At 41.5% G+C, this 22107-nt stretch overlaps 2 protein-coding genes across 5 annotated transcripts; one reads left to right on the top strand and one right to left on the bottom strand.

Annotated features, from left to right (window-relative positions):
- Positions 1 to 731: 731 nt before the first annotated feature.
- Positions 732 to 4795, bottom strand: LOC137606046 (serpin H1-like). Its single transcript, XM_068331084.1, has 5 exons — positions 4635 to 4795; positions 2749 to 3367; positions 2567 to 2665; positions 2019 to 2251; positions 732 to 1926 (listed from the first exon to the last, which is right to left on the bottom strand). Exons 2-5 carry the CDS (start codon positions 3344 to 3346, stop codon positions 1624 to 1626), a joined length of 1233 nt encoding a protein of 410 aa, XP_068187185.1. The 5' UTR covers positions 3347 to 3367; positions 4635 to 4795; the 3' UTR covers positions 732 to 1623.
- A 3583-nt stretch (positions 4796 to 8378) lies between these two features.
- On the top strand, positions 8379 to 21845 carry gdpd5a (glycerophosphodiester phosphodiesterase domain containing 5a). Of its 4 annotated transcripts, none has more exons than XM_068331987.1 (17): positions 8379 to 8660; positions 11954 to 12128; positions 15192 to 15295; positions 15416 to 15509; positions 15588 to 15647; positions 15738 to 15836; positions 16168 to 16261; positions 16341 to 16486; positions 17452 to 17534; positions 17667 to 17817; positions 17947 to 18177; positions 18629 to 18774; positions 18857 to 19004; positions 19404 to 19486; positions 20004 to 20018; positions 20236 to 20348; positions 20977 to 21845. In XM_068331987.1, the coding sequence occupies exons 2-17, from the start codon at positions 12012 to 12014 to the stop codon at positions 21066 to 21068; spliced, it is 1776 nt and encodes a 591-aa protein (XP_068188088.1). In that variant the 5' UTR covers positions 8379 to 8660; positions 11954 to 12011; the 3' UTR covers positions 21069 to 21845. The 4 variants fall into 4 exon arrangements, with proteins under 4 accessions (XP_068188088.1, XP_068188087.1, XP_068188089.1 ...); XM_068331986.1 differs by having other exon boundaries at positions 8379 to 8665; XM_068331988.1 differs by having other exon boundaries at positions 8379 to 8665; positions 17947 to 18168; positions 20977 to 21844.
- Positions 21846 to 22107: the final 262 nt, after the last annotated feature.

The raw sequence follows: 22107 nt of genomic DNA, 5'->3' as shown, positions 1-22107 counted from the left end.
CACTTGCAAACAAAACCAACAACTTCCTGTCGTTGCAGTGATGATCAAAAGAAATGTATTAATAATAATAATAATCGTAATAATAATAATAATAATGACGGGCTTCCTAGACCATGATTGTGTGGATTAAAGATTGAGCCTGAGTGAAAGGCATGAATGATATGACTGCAAATGTTCACATACTAATAGAAAAAAAAAACCTTAGAATGACAATTTACTGCTGCCGCCCTCTAGTGACCGGAGTGTACTTGTGTTTATAGTGAACATATTGTCAATGTGAGAGATTGTCAATGTTCATTTAGAGACCAGTGAAAACGCAAAATGGTTGCAGTCTTTTAAAAAAAAATATCTGGACCAATTTAAACTACAACCAAGGCAGTCACAGACTGCAACATCCAGCGATACCCCTGAATTCAAAAATTTTCCCTGACCTACTTCCATACATCAAAGCACTAGCTTTGATCTACGATCATACTCACACTGGCCTTCTCCCTCGTCTATCTTATCCGGTTCCCGAGTGTACAAAAGTGGAAATTTGACCTTGACCTAGTTTTCTCAAAGTCATCATCTTATTTTCATCCCCTTTGCCGCCCGAGTAAGGTGCTTTTTGTTTCATCTTTTTCTATCTGCAGCGGTTGCGAAGATATTCGGTGGACTAACGGATGAACGAACGAATGGACGAACACTCGAACACTGACAATCTCAATACATCACTGCTATGAAGTGGGATGTAATAAAGAAATCACTAAGTTTATTTTTCATGCCATCATTGCAAAACATTGGAAATTTGTAACAGTCATGTTTAGAAATTGTAGAAATTGTGCACAATTTTTAAAAAGTCTGTTCTTATTATATTAGCTTTACTTTTATTTCTTTGCCAGTGTGGACCAGTGCATTAAGGGGAAGATCAATAGGAAAAAGACAAAACTGCAATGTTGAAAAAAAAAAAAAAAAGCAGGAAAGCAGTGCAAAAATTAATTACAAAATCATGAGACTTTCAGAGGTAGCTGTGCCCGACCTATTAAACCAGGAGTGTCAAATATCTGGCCCGCTAGGCGGTGCAGTTCAGCATCAGATATTTATAATTTGTTCCTTCTTCTTTGCACTAATACAAAGAAAAGAACTGGATTTATTGTCATTTCCATGTAATTTTGCTGTGAGTTTATTGGTCAGGCCCCCTAGAGATCAGATGAAGTTGCATGCATCCCCCTTTTCGAAATTAGTTTGACACCCCTGAATTAAACAAACGAGCACCACTTCTCCCAAAATAACAGATTATACAAGACTTGACGACAGATTTCTTTTGTGCTTACAGAATATTTCACAGGTATGCTCCAATTATGCATTTATTCCTAAGACTGTAACCAGAAAATATATATATATACTTATGCAAGGCTTCAGTCCATATGACCAGCCGATACTTAACAAAATGTGCATCTCGAAGATTGAAAAAAAAAAAGATGTGTGCACGATTCTTTGCTCAATGAAACATGGGGAAAAATGTTAAAACATATCTCTTCAGTCACATTTTTTGGAATGTTGTTGGCGTGAGACTTATCCGGTCGCACAAGCACACTGTCAGGAATTGTCAGGTATACTGAAGATACCCAGGTCAAGACAGGGTTACAGCTCATCCCTCATCTTTTCTCCCTTTGGTCTGACCATCCTGCCAATGAACAGGATGGACTTTGTCTTCAGGTCCTTTACCAGGAAGATAAAGGGGTGGTCGGCGTAGAACAGTTTAGGGTTCTTTAGCTTGTCTGTACCAAAGACGCTCATGTCAATTTCATTTCCATCGGTGTCCCATTCCATTGCAGAAGCGTGAAATACGCTGGATAGATAAAGATCCTTCTTCCCAGACATTTTGGACAAGTCAGCTTTGGATTTGTTCACAGCCTCTGTCAGACCCAACTCCCCAAGGTGTTTCTAAGGGGAAGAAAATAGTGCTGCTCAGTTTAACAGAAGGATTGCGGCAGAAGCTGAGACCTCAGTCATTTTCAGACCATTGCATCATTTACCTGCAAGTTGTGACTGACTTCCATGCTGACTTTAGGCAGAGACACAGCTACTGGCGTCTGCTTTAGCTTGCCCATCCACTTATCCAGCTGCTCCTTGGTCAACATCTTCTCCAGTCTCTCCAGAGTTTCCACATGGCGAGGCATGATGAACACTACAGTAGACTTCTTGTGTGCCAGAGGCATGCTCAGGATGGTAAGCTTGTTGGTTTCATCGCTATAGTAGTCATACATACCTGGAGAAGGAAATTAAATCATCAGGACTCCACACATGTAAAACTGTAAGTGGTCTAGGACTAGTTGACAAAAATAAGACGGTGGGGTACTAGAAGACATAACTTTTTTATTTATTGCAGTTAATTCACATTTTTCTCTCTGAAGTTTATTTAAAATGCTGTTGCCTTATCTGATACAAGAGAACCTGACACGTTCCAGTTCCCATTTGTTCTCTGCAAAGGATACATCTCCCACAAATTCATATAGAAGACAAAACATGATTTAAAAGTTGTTCCAAAACATTTCTGAGAAGAGTTGAAGGACAGCCTTCCTACCTGTGCGGTGCATCATCTGTATGGAAACAGTGTAGCTTCGGGACACCATGAAGCCACGGTTGTCCACCATCTGGTTATGAAACTGTTCATTCCAGTGAGCTGTGACGGAAGAACAACTATTACTTTTGGAGGTATTTGGAAACAAGTGGACAAGAACTGCCTTTTTTTAAACACATGCTTACGTTTGAAAAACATAGCATTGACGATCATAGCCCCATCAGTCTTCTCGACATCCTTGGTAACCTCGGGCAGTTTGCCATCAGTAGACTTAGCAGCCCACTCATTGATGGAGTTCACAGCACTCTTCTTATCCTTGAAGTTGATCTTGGAACTCTCGCAGTTGTAGTGCTTCTTGCTGCTCTTGACAAAATCCTCAACAAAGGTGACGGAGCTGGGTCCATATAAGCGATTGTTAATCTTCCAGGTGACGTTACGGGTCTTTGGATCGCTGACCTCCATGAGGAGTTCAGCTAGACCGGAGTGTAGCTGCTCATCTTTGACTTTAGCTGCATTCAGAATGGATTTTACCTGAGAGGCAGTGGCCGTTTTGCCTCCAAGAGCCACCAGACCCAGAGAAGAGGCCACTACTACTGGCGAAATGAGGATGTTTTCCATATTTTTCTCTTTGGCGATGTTTTGGTAGAGATTGAAAGCCAGTTTTGCGCTGTTGTCTGCCAGGATGGTGGCATGGTTGCTCAGGACTTTGTCTGCTGAGGCCGAGGTAGCAGCTGAGGCCGAAGTGACCAGGAGGACTAGGACTACCAGGTTTGTGAGCCACATGGTGCAATGCTGTAGTGAAGACTTAGGAGAAGGCAAGAAGACAGACATTAGTCATTAATTTAACCAACTATCCTAAAAAGAGAGATGAACTCTTGATATTTGTTGATCATCGGTTTGAAATGTCATGTTAATATTACTTTTCTAAAGTGAACTTGCTGTATATTCAGAGTTCAATCAGCAGGAGGAGGACATGACCCTCACATTAAATCTCAGCAAGTCCCACAAGGCAAGATGCAGCTACATAATAGCCACGTATGCAGCTGCAGGAAGTAGTCTTTGCCAAAATACCGGCCAGCTGTTGAATTCTCTCTGCCTAACATACTTATATTCTCCAGAATATAAGTATGTGAACTGTGGAGCTCTGTTGATGATGATTGGTTGTGTCCAAAGGTTTTATACCTAGTCCACCAACTCATGTAGAAAACATTGTATATGGCTGGTTAGAGTTATTGTTTTAACCTAAAAAGATCTTTTAGAGTTGGTCGGTTTTTAACAAACCTTGACAGATAATTATAATTTCCCACAGCTTCCATATTTATACAAGCACTCCTGGATGTGCATACAATGTACATCGGTTTGTGAACTTTACCATTCTATTACTGAACAGTCTTTAAGTCACTTCAAAATTACAGCTCATATGCTGGAAAGTGACTTTTGTGTTTTGTGCAGGCTCAGAATAAAAATAATTATGGATGAATACATCTTTCTGATGCTGATGATGTGCTTGAGGTGACTTTATGAAAACTCTTCCTTAAATGGATTTATTTAATGAATGTACGTATGTCTGTTCATGTTCAGAATCTTCCGTAGACCTTAGTACCTTTCATAATATTCAGTTTAATATAATAATGCCTTTTGTACATACTTAACTGGAAAAGTAACTTGCCCTACTTTGAGTGAATGATGCAAATTCTGGTTTACATATTGGAAGCAATCATTCATGTATTCATCATTAGTAAAATTCATGTGCTTTTAAGGACGTTATCTAATTGTCTTACAGTACAGATTTTCTAATTGTTTTACAGATACTTTCTCCATTCACAGATGGGATCAGGTCAACTTTGTGACAAAATGCCAACTTAATCTGACTTTTTCCTCACTTTCTTTTAGTGTTTTCTCGCTTTTTCTTATAGCAACAGCTTCAACAAATCATTCTGCCATTGCATGGAATCTTTGACGGCCTATCTCAGATCTGAATTTCTGGTGTCTTTTCACAAGCCTGGGCATTTCCCACCAGTTGAGCTTTGGATAACTTCCCTCCCCCTCCATTCTTTCACTCTTATCTTACCTTATTTGGCTTTCCAAGGAGTCAGTTGATTGTTTGCAGGCCACTTAGAAATGTATCCCCGTATTTGTTGTCTTTTGTGTGAGGTCAATGTACTACTACTGTAGTCAGAAACAGAATTGTATGGGTACAACAGCTCTCATGCTGGATAGTCAGAGCATGAAAATCTCTGCAGAGGAATCTTATTTCCAGACTGGTCCCACCCATAGTATCCATGGATAACCAGACAAGAATCCTCCCCCTCCAGGTCCTAGAGCCAGCTGAAGCTTTGGTGACCCATAATAGTAACCCCTCATTATGGTTGGAACCCATAGTTCAGCAGTACTAGAGATAGTCTCTGTTCCCAAAAGGAGAAATGCTCTAACAGTAATGAATAAAATAAAGTCACACGATACTCGAGAGATAAGAGAGGAAACCTTGATATGACAGTTTGATCGAATTTCACTCACATCAGCAGGAAGCACTGAAGACAAGCTTCAGATACAGTATCATTACATAGACAGTACATATGAGACGTCAGTTGAGAACGTGTAGCTGGGAGGAGCTGTGGTGGTTCTTTGTTGTTTGTTTTAGCAATTTCTTTGGATATATTGTAGAAAAACGGGGAGGAGTATTTCCTATGTGAGCTGAACGGTCTGTTTTTCCCATGAATGCATCCTTCTCTTCTTCCTGGTGTTGCGTCCGCCCCTCTTTCTCCCCACTGGTAGGCGTTGAGGGGAATCAGGCAGCAGGAAGCTACAGAAGGAGCGGATACATGTCCGGAATAACACCGTCTATGTTCTCCTTATCGTCTTCATCTTCTCATCTGTTGTTGTGTGCCAACAGATGATTTTAAATTCTATCACCCCAAAGAAGAATTATGAGTTACTTGCTGCTAAATAATTTTCTTTGTGTCTTTTTGTCCTCATGTGTTACCTTATCTCCACTAAATGCAGTAAAGTATCATTTCATTTGTTTTACCATAGTATTTGTTTTACCCTCCAGATGGTCTCTCCAGAACGACTCCATCACCAGCATCCAGCATCTTCATCTTCTCTATCATCCCTGAAGTCCTACCTGTGAATTTCCCATTTTGGGATCATTAAAGTATATCTAATCTAATCTAATCTAATCTAATCTAATCTAATCTAATCTAATGGACTGCAGTGACGTCAGTCTCTTTTATTTTTTTTTGGTCTATTGATTCATTCAGCTGCCCTCTGCTGGCTGAGATGCCGACTTGTAGCTGAGCAGTGGGGGTAATTCCCATGACCACTAGAGGCTGGCAAAGATCTTAAAATGAAACCAGCTTTTCTCCTTCAGGATATGTCACCATGACAACCACTGCTACCTTTACCTTCATCATAAGGAGCTGTTAAAGTTAGTTAAACTATCATGGCTTGAGGTTGAAAATTCAAACTTGTCAAATTTGGAGTTAGGATCAGTTTTTACAGAACAACATATTTCTGTCATGCCATTATTCACCATGCATGTTTCCCATTCCTGACAGCACGACAGGAGGAACATGCTTTTTCATCTGTAAAGGAACTTCTATCTGAGGAACGGCCGCTGCCACTGCTAAATTGTTTGAGATTAAAGGAGTGTGACGTAATTATCCCAAGCCAAGGGTTAATCTCCCAGTGCTCGGCCTGGAATAGATCTCTTACAAGACGTTGCTCATCTGCCCTACCTCTTTGTCAGGTGGTGGGGGTAATGCACTTGGGTCTAGTGTTGTACAACTGAATGCTTCATAATTATAACAATAACCAGCTGGAATGCTAACTGCTAATAATGCTAGCTCATTTAAATGTAAGTGAAGAGTCCTGCCAGGCCTAAAACCTCATCTGGAAGATTCTCTGTGTTCTGAGAATATTCTTTGACCCCATCAGTCTCATGGAAACCTTCCAACGAGACTGGATACTGTCAGGAATGTAACGTCAACAGTAAATGTCAGACTGTTTGTTCTTTCAGCCTTTGGAGATGATGTAATTACATCCAGTATATCAAATTTGACTTTTTTTTGAGACAAACAGGCTGGAGAAACAAATGAAATGCAGCCTTTCTCGGAGTCTGAATTGGACAGTGACAGAGGAGAGTGACTTTCCTGGGAGATTGTGATCGTTCTTACAAAACAAAATCAAAGGGGCTCATAAATGAATACATGTCATCTAGTTACTAATTGTTGGACCATATACTTCATTGTTACTCAAGCGTGTTCCTGTGGAAACAGCGTGTACCATAAAAATCTCCTCACCCCCTGTAGTTTTGCTATGCAAATCCCAAGAGGCACTAATCTTTCCCAGAGATGGGGTCTATGCCAACCTTCCATTGTAACTTCAGACCCCTGAAGAGGAGTTTGATTAAAAAAAAAAAGTTCTTATCCCCATCACTTTGTCTCTCCCAATTCTTTAACAGTTTTAACCCTGTCAGAACATCTCACAGCGTCTGTCTGTGCCTTCACAGTGGACCACAAAAGCCCGGGGATGACAAATAACTCCATGACCAAAAATTCAACTTTACTAGTTGAATTGCATGAATGAATGCATACTTAAATAATCCCTTAAGGAAATTATTTGCCTCTGTTTACACACAGTCACATACAGTCATGCACAGGAATACACAAGACTTTTGCATACTAACTAAGTTAGCCTAGTTTCAATAGTTTTGTTATTGCAGGTAGCCTATTTGACTGAGTATCAATTTTAGTTGCTATAACAGCAAAATGATGTGATGGAAGATGAAAAATAGTAACTTTAATTAATAATTTATCAAACGTAATTCAAAAGAACAGCTCACCTCCCTGCTAGTGGAAATTCAGAAAACTTCAGTTTTTAGCTGCAAAAGATGTCTGGAGCTTTACAATTAAAGCACTGCAGCCTGCTTTCTAATGTCTAAAAGAGATGTGGAACTGATTTTAAAATCTAAAATAGCACAATATTTGATGTTTCTTTGGAATTAGCAGATGAATTTGTTGCTGTTACCTGAGTTCTCTCTCTTTTGTGTGGTGCTTCATTCAGACAGTTAACACTGAAATAATGACTTTTTTTTTTTTTTAATTCTGGCTCCTAGATCTTCTGGGATTTTGTATTATGATGATGCATGAGCTACATGGAGACATCTATTTATGTCCTTCTTTTACATTTTAAAACAAAACTTTTCAATTATTGAGGAGAATAATGTGACATTCTTTCACTCTTAAACTCCAGAACTCTATCTTGTATTATAAAATATCACCTGGAATCTAATTGACTTTGTGGTGAAGAGCCATGAGGTGTTCCATTAAATTAGCGACAGTAAATTATTGATCAATTATTTACTAGACTTCTGTTAATCGACTACATTTCATTCTTAAGGAACAGTTTGGGTTGTGGCTTGTATAAAATCGATCGCTGCTCATTCTCCCCATAATGACGTGGTCAATGTAAGCAGTCCTTTAATGATAGCTTAATTACTAATAATAAATGGAAACCAATCATTTATTTAGCAATAATCCCATCACAGCCCGTAAAGTCTTTAAATGCAGCAGAAAATGGTAGTAAAATATATTTATTTGGTGAATAAAGAGCACAAAATAACAGAATTATTTCCTTTACTGGTATAAACGCTCAGGTCCGGTTTACCTGACTGCTATTGCGCACTGTAAAAAAATACGCTCCTGAACGCACCATTTAGCGCTGTGGGTGGTGTAAAAAAAAAAAAAAATTGAACATTTTTTGCAGGGCGCGCTCGGCTCCGCCCACATCGTGTCAGACGGATTTACAGCTTTTAACTCCGTTTGACGGTCCGTTCGTACCGGGAGAACCCGTCCGGTTATCTACCGGAACTTTTTTGTTTTGTTTTTCTTTTTCTTTTGTTTTAATCTTATAATAGTGTTTATATTAAGGCAAATCATCTCTTCTTCCGGTAGGTTGATGCGCGGGATTCTCAAGTAACTTTCAAGACTTGGAATAAAGATTGATCCTGAGGAGACGTCATTATGCCAGCATCTACGGGAACGCTCGACTGACCGAGCGCGTCAGCGGGTAACGGGATACACAGGCTGTCGTGGAGGTGAAGTGAGTGTGATCGGATTGTCTTCATTTAACCTGAGAAACGGGCTCAGATCTACTGAAAACCCCCCCTCCCCTCCCCATAATAAAGTCAGATAGTGTTATTTCAGTCGCAATCAAGACTCCTACATGTATATGTATTCATGTTCTATTCCCTAAAGGGAATAAAAAAGCTGGGTTTTTTTAAAGTTGTTACGGGCTATTCTGTGAAAAGATTCAATTTTCTGCTTGAAAGTACATCTGAAATTCCCCCAAATATCAAAAGATACCTCTTCGGTATGTTTGTGAAACTTTATGGAAAAAGTATTAAGCAAGTTTATGACTTTAATCCTTTACTGTAACCATAGGGATAAAAAAAATACAAATATATATATTTTTTAAAAAAAAGCAAAAATCACTACTTTATCTTATGATTGCCTTTTATACAGAAATATTTGGATGTATGCTCCTGAAAATGACAGTTAGGATGGATGGGATGGATGGAAACCCCTCCCTACACAAACACACACACACCGAACACACCGAGTTAATTTGACTCCATTTCCCATCATGCATACATTTTCTGACACATGAAACACTGAACTTCTGAGGTAGACAGAGCCCCTTTGGTTAGACTGACTGAATATTTATTCAGCCTGTAATCTGTGTACGGGTTTAAACGATGACAATCCTGTGGTGATGTCATCTTATCAGCAAAGGAGAAATTTAATGTCATTGGTCTGTCCTTTCATCCTCATAAATGCGATTAGCAGATGACTACCAATTTTCTCCTCCCTGTCTGTACCCTCGACTTCCTGCAGCATTGGCATTATCTGCCAGGCTTACGTCATCATTAATAAACCAGGACTGGCGGGTGTTGCTTGCAATAATGATGAGCGGCGAGTACTCGGAACAAGTAGAGCCCGTTGTGTTCTGAACACCTGATGGATAGTGGTTGGCACGGAGGAGACAAAAACACCAGAATTTCCTGAAATCAGCAGACTTGTTTCCAGTCAGCGGCGTTGCACTCCTCCCTGTGTGAGGATAATGACACACACAGAAACTCTATTTTGGTTCCAATCTGCTAAAAGATTAAGGATACTCTCATTTCATGCACATATAAATTTCATGAGGGAGTGAGAAATAGAATCCTGGGAACGAGGTGACAGTGACAGAGATAAAAGGCTAATATTAGAAAGATATGGCCCAGAGTGTGAATCAATCAGTCGGATGAGATTTAGTGGATAAATTGCATGATTATTCAAGGAGCACATGGTTCTAACTTTGGTCTCATCCTTGGCACGATGAGATGTCTGCAGTGTGTTGGCTGAAAAGCTGCCGGATGGAGAGCTTTGTCGTAGTCGAAGCGTCTGGAGGTGAACCTATGTACTTTTAAAAAACGTTGGGATCCTCAAGCTGCTCCTGATCGGGATCGACTATTCTGCGCATCACGTGGGAGAAACTCACCGAGCCAATTAGTAATCACATAAAAATTTTTTTATAACACATTAGATGTAACTGCAAAACAGATTGATAACATTCCCATCATTGCAGCAAGAGCAGCTTACTCTGCTGAGTCACAGCAGCCAATAAACTGCAGCGAGCTCCTTCAACCCCGCTGAACTTCCAACCTGTGAAAAAAACCGCAAATGCATATTTTCTTCAGGCGAAGCCGGACTCATAAAAACATTCGCAGAGGTCAAAATATTTTGTGTCTAGTCTCCTCGGAGTTGTCTGTCTGTGGTCGCTCCCTGTGGCTTTACTGTAAATAGAGCTTGTTGAAGACATTCCTTCAGAGACACGCTATAGTTTACGCGGCACATTCACCGGAGCAAAGGCACATTTCTTCTTTTATAGGAAATCCTGCAATAAATTATTGCATCTCCTTCATGTGTTGTCTTTGTTCTTTTGCACAGCTTTACACAAACACGTAGCACTGACCCCTATCTGTGTTTACAGTCACTGGAAAAGAAAGGTCAGAGAAAACTGTATGTAGCTGCATCCTTTATGTGGTTTCTGTGGAAATTGTGCAGAAATAGAAGAACGGATTGATTCATCCCCCACTGAGCGGCCCCCTTGTTCACCTGATGACAAACGAAGCCATAGAGAGACAAAAGGCCAACCTAGCTGGAATACGGGTCTGGAATTTCAGCTCCAGTTGGCCCTTGTTTTAGGGATGGGAATAATGGGAGTCTGCCAATTCCTCCTCAGCTAAGGCTGCAGATGGTTTAAATTATATTCCTTTAAATTAAACACTCTGGGTTTTCTAGAGGGACTGATAATATTAGTTTGGAACAAAAAGTCCAGCCCAAGCCCTCAAATGTCAACCCAACCTTCAAATTACAATCAATTTCTTGTTTTGTGCATTTATTGCTATAATTTTAGCTAATATAAGCATTTTTCTTTCACATATTCATCCTGAAACCTATATCCTATAACCATTTGGTTTAGTAGTGTGTCAGCTTGTGTTAACACCTGAACACATTGTTGGGCCATTCAAAGACCCTTTTGGGGAGACCAGGCCATAATTGGTCGGCTCAGAGATGAGAACAATGGAGCAGTTTGTTTAGCTGAAGACTGTTGACCAGGAAACACTCAGCGGGTCAGCATATCAGCACAAAGCCAGGTCGTCACGGCTATCATTAGAGATGCAGAACAGTCAACCTCGCAAACATCAACGCGACCAGAAACAGAACGAGAGGAGGTTCAGACGCGGCTTCTGTTGCTCCTGTCCAGTCCAGCAGAGGTGTTTTTTTTATATTTATTTATTATTTTGGTTTTTTATTCCAAGGGAAAAAAAATAGAATGAAAGATTATTGGCCTTTATTTCCTGATAATGTGCGTTGTTCAAAGTGTAAAACAACAACAAAAAAAACCCCAAGAAGAACTAAAGTTCCTGCTGAGTCTGGTCTTCCTTCCTTTCTAGATAGATCTGGATCAAAAAGATTGATCCAAAAGAGAATATTGTATCGTTTAGTCTCCTCTGGAAATCCATGAAAAACAGAAATGAATCTTCCTCCAGACTCCACAGCATCAATCAGAATTCCTTAGGTTGTGTAAAGCATGTAAGCGTGTTATTATGTCACTCCCAGACGTGACTCAATACTGAATGGAGCTTTGACTTCTTCTCCAAGGTGTTGTTTCTACAAACAGGTCTCAGGCCTGTCAACATGTTTGCCGTGTTGACTGAAAACACACACAATCATCATCATGACATGACCCGCCATGTTGATGAAGGACGTAATTGCATGGTCGCGCTGACCAAACCGATCATTTGAAGGCTTGTTTTGTGGTAACGCTTTGGATCTTCTCCAGGGTTCCCAGTCTTGTGTGGGATGCTAACAGACTGGTGGCGCGTTGAGGCTGAAGGAGCATGGTGAAGCACCAACCCTTACAGGTCTACGAGAAGCAGGTCTTTGTGTCCTTTGTCACTGGGATCTATGGTTGCCGCTGGAAACGCTACCAGCGTTCCCAAGACGACAGCTCCAGGGTAAGACGATACCTCGGATGTCTTTGTGAGATGTTCGATTTGGATTTGATTTCATTGCTGTGCTGATGAAACCTGCCAGAATTTTTGTATTTTAACTTTTATGAGATGCGAGAGAGAGAGAGTTTAACATGCTGACGAGTGCTTTTCTCATTCATAATGTATTTGTTTACCTTCTAAGTTTGAAATCAATCAATAGTATCTTTGCTTTCAACACGGTATGACAGCGGAGACAGCAGCGAGTGGATATCCTACTGATTATATCCCACTCATTACTATACCTGCCATCCACCATGATATCTTCTGTCTCTGTCTCATCCTGTGTACGCCGTATTATTGCTTCAGAGTTCTGCTTCCTGTCTGACATTACGTATTTATGATCCAGTACAGGGATAAGATCTAAACTCAACAACGTCAACAGAGTCGTCCATCCCGGAAAGCTTACGGTCTTTGATTATGAACCTGTAAGTTCCTTTAGGGTCCGGTAGAGTGATGTTGGTTGACTGTTGCAGTGATGATGTTCTTCAGGCTCCGACTGTTGCTCATCACTTTAAACGTTTGACGCTAACTTGTAATTTTTAAGCCGACGAGACTTCAGATTTGATGAAGTAGGAAGTGAGAACAGATTATTGTAGCTGTAGTCTAAACAACTGATCTGCTAAATGCTAATGCTGGCTGGCTTACAACTCGAGCTTTCAAGACTGATGGAAAAAGTCTTACAAGTCATGAATGGTCCTCTTACCCGGTGTAAAAATGAGGTAAAGAAGAAAGTGGTTCTGAAGGTCAAAAAACATGACGAGCTTTGTAGGAAGTAACAAAGAACCACATTACAGTACGTTGAAATACACTTGCATTCATTCTTATTGCAGCATACGAGCTCCATTGTATATTATTTGATTAAATACCCAGTTTGTTGTCTCCAAACCAGAGGTGTTGCTTTCATACACAAACTCCTACAAGATCAGAAAATACTAAATTCTTGGCTTAATGTTCACTGTGAAGTTGAGTCCCTTAGATGTTGTCCGTCCATTTTTTTCTTTTTTACTGTTACCCTACGTTACTGCTGATCCAGACCGTTGTGATTCATGGAAATAGATCCTGAAGTCAGGTACAAGAGTGTTTGGGTTTATTAAGTACAGCCAGGCGTCCTGCTGGGTTGGACACCAGCTGAGCTGCCGCTGCTGAATGCCTTTATCACAAGGAGCCGGCGGCCCTTCCATAAATCAGTCCATTTAGCAAAAAGTGCGAGGTGGGTCGCTGAAATACAAACAGTCAGCATGTAGAGTATCTCACCAGATATATAGAGTTTTTCTAGGCACTTTAGAGCTTTAATTTTTAGGGTTTTTTTGTTTGTAAAACATATTAAACCAAACGAGAGAGTCATGTCTCAGTCCTGCTCAAAGCTGAATGCACCCACAGTTGGTGGTCGCTGTTTGAACAGCGTCTTTTGTCTTGTTGAGGTTCAGGTATGTGGTTCTTTCTTCAGCCTTTGTCTTCCAGCCTTCTGTTCAATGCATCAGTATTTAGGTGAGGAAGATGAGGAGGAAGAGGAGCAGAATTGCTCCTGCCCGTCAGCCCTTGATGTGTTACAGAGCCCATAGAGGTTTGTCACACACTGAGGTCAGCAGTGAAAAGGGTCTGCTAAATGTCAGATGATATGACAAGGAGACGAATCTTGCAATTAGGTATAAACATTACAAATTGGATTCAATGAGAGTATGAAAACTCTTCAAGCATTTCCTTTCCTGAACTCGATGTATCGTCTCGTAAGTCCCCTTCAACCACAAAAGGTTTTTCCTGCTCCTGTTTCCTGGTAGCTGAGGCTGAGCATCTCTGGTCGCAACATCTTTCGTTTTCGGAGAGCGATCTGACAAGTCCTGAAAGTCTTGCTATTGTTTGATGCATTGGCTAAATGTACAAGATGATTCTGGTTCTGTGCCTTATCACCTGACCTCTCAGTAGCTGTTAAACCAATTAAAATCAGTCCCTCGTTCTTGTCATTCGCTCACTTCTGCTGTTGTGTCAAAGCATGTGCTGAGATATTCGAAGTGAAACCATTTAACTCCATGGCTCATTAGCGAAGCCATTTGCTCTTCACACATCTAATTATCCTGCAACATCTTACATAAGTTGTTGGAAACGTGAGTCCAGGAACGGTGTGGTGCAAAGCTGATCAATGCTCAACAGGATCTGTTGACTTGGCCTATCATACTCGGCACCTCCCCTCACATGGCATAAACTCCTAATCCTGTTAACTGCTGAAGGGAAGAGTCCTTGAACGCTGCACAAGCTCTCCTCTACACCTTTGTCCCACATGCCAATCCAGAGGAGAGAACAAAAATAGACACTTTGATGGAGATCTGCGTTCTGGTACCTTTCTGCAGGTTGTTGCCTTTACAGGATAGCACCTCCTCAGGATGGGAGGTGCTATCACCATAGAACTCCCCATGTTACAGTATTGAGGCACACCTAGGCCATTGGTTTGTGCTGAATGTTCCGATGAGGCAATGACGCAGCAATGATGATTGTGTCCAACCGATTGGTCTGTTGTGTTTCATGCGGCAACAAAGGCGGTTCTGCAAAAGTAGAACAAGAACATATTACATCATTACTGTCCTCACAGCCTCAAAGGCCTCACGCCTCATCCGACTTATGAGAGCAATGACATTTGAGCTGTGGCACTGACCTCATGAAGTCACTTGAGAAAGTCAGTCTCTATGCAGGAACTTGATCCAAACCACTTTGACTGTAAGCTTTAGAGATACTGTTGTACACCTGGATGTATCAAAATAAAAACCCTTTGCCAAGAGTTCTATTCATAAGCCAACCTGTGAATATGTAGTGGTCTTAGTGCTCAGTGGAAGATGGTATCTACCTTATCTCTAGCTTATCAGGATGGGACAGGATGTCTGCTGTGAGCTTCTGGGGGTCTGGGTGGTCTGGATAGTGGAAGCAACCAAGAAGAAGGAAATACTGGTTGAGGAATTTACTACCTGTCTCTGCCTTCAAGACACTTGAAGGTAGAATCTGATCTGACTCTAAATGTCGTTGTGTTTCCCTTGGCAGTGGGAGTGTACATGGTTCTTCCTCTTGTGCAGTTCTTTCTTTCTGCTTCTCTTTTGGACCTACTTCTGGTTGGTGGCTCAAAATGATTTCAACGAGTTCAACTGGTGAGTCAGCGTTTTCCATGGTTGAAACGAAAGTCATTTTGTCTGTGGGGCCAGTCCAACGAGCTGCCCCAACCTGATTGACCTGAGCTGTCATGTGTGATGGATCTGTTGACACCACAGGTCAGTATACAACCTCTCTGGAGAATGGAGAGACGAGACCATCCCCATCCTGGCGTCCACCACCGTGGGATTCAGCTACATCACATTCCTGATGGTAACAAACCGTTAACAGCACTCATGTTTCTCATCACTCGGCTCCTACGTAACTTTCTCAATCTCGACTCCGCCTCAGATTCTAGCGCTGTTCCATATATCGTTGGGCCAGCAGCTGAACCTCTACTGGGTTCACAAGGTGCAGTGAATTACCTCATGTTTTTTCCCATGAATTTGCTCCATAAACACGATAAATCCAGAGCTCTTCATCTTCTGTTTGTGTGTCCAGATCGGAGTTCTGGCGACGCTGCTCACCACTATCTCTGGTGTCGTCTCCGTTCATGACATTTGGGGAGACGAGTGGGACATCCTGTTCGTATCGCTGCAGGTTAGAGGAACAATCACACAACTATATGTTGTAACAACTGATATTTTTCATTTAATTTTTATTCCAAAATTAGTGCCACAAAATCTTTGCAAATCTTTTAGAAAGAATTAATTCCCATTCAACGCTGCATATTACTTCCAATTTAAAGGAAAGGGCATTTGAGGAAACACATTTTGAGATCGACACAACATATATAGAGTTAATATAGATTGTTTTTTCTGCACATTCTTTCAAACCATAACTTTGTGTTGCATTTGCAGTGCTGGTTGGGAAAAGCAAACAGTTCACGAGCAATTAGTGCTCTATATTTCTGCATTTGTCTTGTTTCTAGGCCACAGCCCCTTTCCTGCACCTCGGAGCCCTGGCAACAGTCACCGCCGTCAGCTGGTTAATAGCTGGATATGTGATTCGCCGAGAGAGAACGAGTAAGTGCGGACTTTAATTCCTGCTAAATATACCCTATCCATCTTCTTTGGGTTAAAAAAAAAAAACCCTTCCCACCAGCGTTCCAGGTGATTGTGCTGCTGATCTACATCATCATCCTTCTGGCTCTATATCTGGCGCCACTCATGTTCACCTGCCCCTGCATCATGGACCGCCACGGCCTCAGACCTCGACCAGACATCATCGGCCGTCGCGGAGCTCCCATGGTGAGTTGGAGCTCTGCCATACGTCACTGTCTGATCCAGTCAGCAGTCCAAATGGACGGTGTGCAGCTCCTGTCAGATGTCCAGGTCCTCCTAGATTAAAATCTAGAATATTATTTCCCCTTCAGAATTCCATCTGGATTAGGTGTTTTTCATTAATAGGCTGAGTGCACTGTGTTTCACCATACAGTGGGGGGTGAGTGTTCCATCTACAATGAATGCACATGCAGTTATTTGGCTCAGTAAGCATGAGAGCCAAGAACGCTGGATTTCACAGCTGGAAGAGCAAAGTCTGTTTCAGATGACTGGCTGTGAACTGACTCTCCTGATGTTCAGAGATGTGATCTAACGCCCTCTGGAGGCAGAAACCTGTTCATGCACCCAAATCAAAACAGCTCCCCAACTCTGAGAAGCACCTCAGCTGATCTGTGTCCAGCGTCTAAATAAATACATATGGTTTTTACCATATTTGTTTCTCGTACTATGGTGTTGGTCCTATTTATCATATACCAAGGATCATGGATCAAAGTACTGAACTAAATATTAGTTTGGGATTTTCAGGAAAGTTGAATCTTCAAGCATGTCTTTATAGTTTATGCAGTACGTTTTTGAGTTTATAAATAAAGATGTCAATACTGCTGTTTTTGAGCATTATATTTCTCGACTTTCTGTAAAATACGATCAAATTCAATTACTTTTTTCTACCTTTTTTTCTTTGAAAAATAATGTGCCGTGTCCCCAATGCATTTGTGTTAAATAAAAATTATTTGAAGAATTTCGAGGTTCGCTCCCATTTTTCAAACACACTTCTATTATTATGAAGATAGCTTGTGTGTGTTTTCTGTTCTTTGGCTGTCTTTAACAATTTGGCTGATTCTCTCTTTATAAAATTCAATAACGAAGTATTTCTGCTGCTGTTGTGGTTGTGAGACGTAGTGACTGACGCCGTCCTCCTGTCTGTCCTCCAGCTGGCTCCAGAGAACACCATGGTGTCCTTCAACAGAGCCTTGCAGCACGGCGCCAGCTCCCTGCAGGCAGACGTCACCATCAGGTTATTAATCACACACTCCTTACATTTCATTCCTGGGTTTTTAATGCAATGCTCACTTTTATGTCTTCACACAGTATATTTAGAAGGTTATTTCCCTATGACCGATATATACAACTGCATATTTTCTGGCAGTGTGGACGGGGTTCCCTTCCTGATGCGGGACCACACCCTGAGAAGAACCACAGACGTCAGGAAGATATTTCCAACCCGGCAGTTTGAGGATTCCTCTTTCTTCAACTGGACGGAGATCCGCTCTCTAAACGCAGGCCAGTGGTTTCTGGAGGTACGTCCATCCGGTCGGGTGACGCCACACAAGCTACAGACGGGACATTTTTGCGCTCATGACACCAATAACACCAGTGAGGATGTTTATGTGCTTTAATCACCCTGTCTCTTTTTCTTGTGCCTCTAGAGCGACCCCTATTGGACAGCCGACACCCTTACAGCGAGGGACCGGAGCAGAATCGGGAACCAGACGGTCTGCAGCCTGGTGGAAATGCTACGTCTGGCGGCCAGAGCCAACAGCTCCGCTCTGCTCAGCATCCGCAAACCTCCGCCGGAGCATCCACGCTACCGGAACTGGTTCATGGACACACTGTGGGCTGTGCAGAAAGCAGGAATCTCCCCGAAGAGGGTGAGGACTGTAGGTCCCTCCAAAATACTTATCATCTGACCGTCATAAACTTTACTGGGTAGTTTTTTTTAGACGTTCTATACCTTTCCTGAACGTTGTCATGTCCTCTGTGGGCATTTTTCAACATTTGCACCTAAGAAACAAGTATTATTGACTTTAAAAAAAAAAAAACATACTGATGGTGCTGATATATGTGAGTCTAGATCCAGATTATAATCTGGATTAGAAGTGGTTGATAATGAGGTTTTCTGTGCTCTCCCACAGGATTAGAATCATAGTCAGGACAGGTGGATGTATTTTCTGATTGTTCTTGCGGATCCAGATTTAGTTTTTAAGATGGTAATAACTTCCTGTTATAAGTGTAGCCCCCCCCCCCGGACATGAAGGTCAGCCATATTGTGTCTGATCAGTCTTCCCGTGTGTGTGTGTGTGTGTGTGTGTGTGTGTGTGTGTGTGGTAGGTGACGTGGACCCCCGACACAGACAGAGGGCGGGTCCGGGGGCTTCAGCAGACGGCACACGAGAAGCTTTCAATGGAAGAGATAAAACAGAGAGGAATAACAAGCCTCACCCTCCACTACAGCAAGGCCAGCCATAACGACATACAGTCAGTGGAGCCGGTCGCCATGGCGAATATAGTGAATAGCATCCTGGACAGATTAGAAAAGAGTGTGTTTTCTTTTCCTCAGGGAATACCTGGCCAACAACGTGAGTGTGACTGTCTACCCGGTGAACGTGCCCTGGCTCTACTCCATCCTGTGGTGTAGCGGGGTGCCTTCAGTGTCCTCCGATGCCCCCCAAGTCCTCCGAAAGGTGCCTTACCCCATCTGGCTCATGGTAAACAGCTCCTGCAATCTGACACACACACACACACACACACACACACACACACACACATACAGGTAAGGTCACACAGCTAGGAGCGATGCGAGGCAGCTCAGCGACAGACCTCAGCTCAGTGTGTCATCAGAAAACGACCGGACCCCGGTTAACGGATCCAGGACAGGCGTGAAAAGCCGCCGTCCAGGTGACGCGTTGATTCAATTCAATTCAGAAAACAATCCCTAAGGGGCATTGTAAGGCAATAAAGCAGAATTGGTGCACAAAAAAAGAAAAGCAGAGTGCAAATAGCAAAAAAAAAAAAAAAAAGTACAATATAAAAGCGTGTGTGCAATGGTGTAATAAATAAATAAATAAATTTATGGTAAGCTCTGCCTCCTCTCTCTTGTCTTGCAGAGTCAAAACGCTTATAACTTCATCTGGATGTCTTCAGATCTGGTCTCCCTGGCTGTAGTCGTGGGGATTTTCTCTTTCCAGAAGTATGTTTGTACTGTCATAAACACACACAGTCATCCAAGACTCTCATGTTGACTGTTTGCTATGCATTGTGATTGGGTCTTATTTAACGTCTCTAAATTATAATACAGTATAAAGTAAATGACTATAAAATATAATAATAACTTTGTAAACATCAGAGTTTAAATAACTCATATTTTTGTCACTCGCCTCTATATTTATGAACAAAGATAGGACTTTATTGTCAGTCATATATTATTTTGCTTCTTCCGACCTTTGACCTTCATGTGAAGAGGCTCACGCTCCTCTGATCCTGATCAGACCTGATCCGGTCTGGTCTGCTGCTTCCACACGTTCTGCTGTTTTCAGTCTCTGTTTTCTCTTTTCCTTGTGTCCGTCTGAACGTTTCCGTGTTTGCCCTCCAAGCTGTGACCTCTCTCTGTCCTCTCTGGGTCGCTTTCTCCTTTGACATCCTTACTTTGTCTTGTTCTCTGCCTGATCTGCATGCAACCTTCCTCCGCTGCCCCTGGCATCTGTCAGCTATCATACCATCAGGTAACTGCTGCGACCGCCTCAGCATTTGTTTCCTCTCCCTCGTCCGTCCTTGTGGTTTTTTTTTTTCTACCTGACGCCCCGAGGCCCACTCCTTTCTCTTCATTCCCCGTGCTTTTTAACCTCTTGTTTATCGGTGCTAGTTCCATTTAATGGATAATTTTTTTTTTTTTTGCATTATTCATCTGGGCTGATGATGCCTTTGTGTGCACTGGGTCAGGTGGAGGATGAGCGGAATGCAGAACTGTAATCCAGAGCAGATCATGCTGAGCGCCGTCACGCGTACGTCCAGCCGGGACGTCAACATCATGAAGGAGAAGCTCATATTTTCAGGTGCAGCTTTCAATAGAATTACACCTACAAATAAATCATTAAAGCGCCAGGCAGTATTTTCCATTAAAAGACACGCATGCAGTGTGTGTCGGATATGCGAATAATGCTAACATAGAGTTGAAGTCATCTCTATTTACGGTATATTTATCTATTTATAAGTGGTATTTAGAGGAAAATGTGCCTTTCATGCATCCAAGCTTTTGTTTTACATCTAACATTTTCAAGAAGAAAAGAAAAAAGTTGAATGTTGTAAGGGTCAGAATCCACTCTCCTCTTCTGCAGGACATCCAATATCAGAATCAGAATCCTTTGTTATTATGCATGGATATGCATGGAGGAAATTTAATTTCATCTGGCACTAAAACTCATTTGAATTGAATTACATGTAGTGGTGATAGCTGTGCAGAAAACAGAGAACACGATGCAGTAAAAGACAACTGAGGTTTGAGTGGTTTGCTGTGATTTTTTCAGACCACCAGGGGGCGTTAAAGAATCTCATTTCTACCACATCCACTTGAGTAGCTTAAGATCTAAATGTGCCATAAATAAAGCTAAACCATTACATCAGATTAATTACAGCTGTTCATTCATGATGACATCATTAATACTTTTTCCGTATCTTTTCCAGAGCTGAACAACGGGCTCAGCAGTTCAGAGGAGCTCTCCCTGTTTCCTGAGAACGGCTACGTGAGATACTCTCACGGAGGCCACAATCGCTGAACACGACCCGCTGTCACGCTGTCGGTTGTTAGTTTGATTCCGCAGCTTTACTGAGCTCGTCAGTGACTGTCTTAACTCTTACAGTGATCAGCCTCAACATTAAAACCACTACTGTATCTGCTAATGTAATGTCTTGATCTCCAGGCTGGACAAAGCGATGCTATGACACTTAAACATTGATGGTGTGTGTCCATCCTGTCATGACTTTGAAGGGTTAAGTGAAAAATCTGAATGTCACCAAAAAAGTGCGATGAATCAGCTGTTATTAACGCCTGAACTTTATCCGATGACTTGGCGGAAGTGGAGTAGTGTTTGAGCGCCCTTCTCAGAAGTCGGTTTAATAAAGGCTGCGATGCTGTAATTTACATCACTGTTGTTTTATAACAGAAGAAATGGGCTGTTTGGTGTTCTGTATTATAAAATGGTGTAAATATGAGTTGTTTGACATTTTTATTTTTTCAATGGATATTTCATGTTTGCATTCATTATCATGACCATGTGTGAAAAGCAGATCAGAGCATCCATGATGACTGTTTTATTTGATGAGGGCGTGGCGAAAGTAATCAGTTTTTTTTTCTGCCTCTTTTCTGTCATGCCATGATTGACTTACTGTGTGTGTTAATAATTACGACTTTCACATAACTGCCTTTTTGTTAAATGAATGAACTGGTAGATGCAACAGAATACATTTTGTGTTTACTAATGGTAGAGATTTTTGCAGCAGAACCATCTGCTGTTAAATAAAAGGGATCTTTTGTAAAATGATCTGAGCGTCTTTGCTGGAATATTTCTAACAAGGAAAAATCTAAATCAAATACAGCAATGAAAAAAAAAAGGAAATAAAAAAAGTTATATTTAATTACGTTGTATTACAAAACCATGCTACTATAAGGCACTGTGTCAACTCACAGTGTAAAGTCTGCAGAGCAAGAGAAATTAGTTTGTGTCAAACTCCTGTTTGCTCCTTTAACAGAACATAATCTAAAGATGTGCATTGCGCTTAATTTAGACACCACATTATTCAAATGTGTCTCAAATA

The sequence above is a fragment of the Antennarius striatus genome, chromosome 13 (genome assembly GCF_040054535.1).
Source record: "Antennarius striatus isolate MH-2024 chromosome 13, ASM4005453v1, whole genome shotgun sequence".
NCBI lineage: Eukaryota > Metazoa > Chordata > Actinopteri > Lophiiformes > Antennariidae > Antennarius > Antennarius striatus.
Note: the sequence above shows the minus strand (reverse complement) of the source record. Positions and strands in the feature narration are given on the sequence as shown.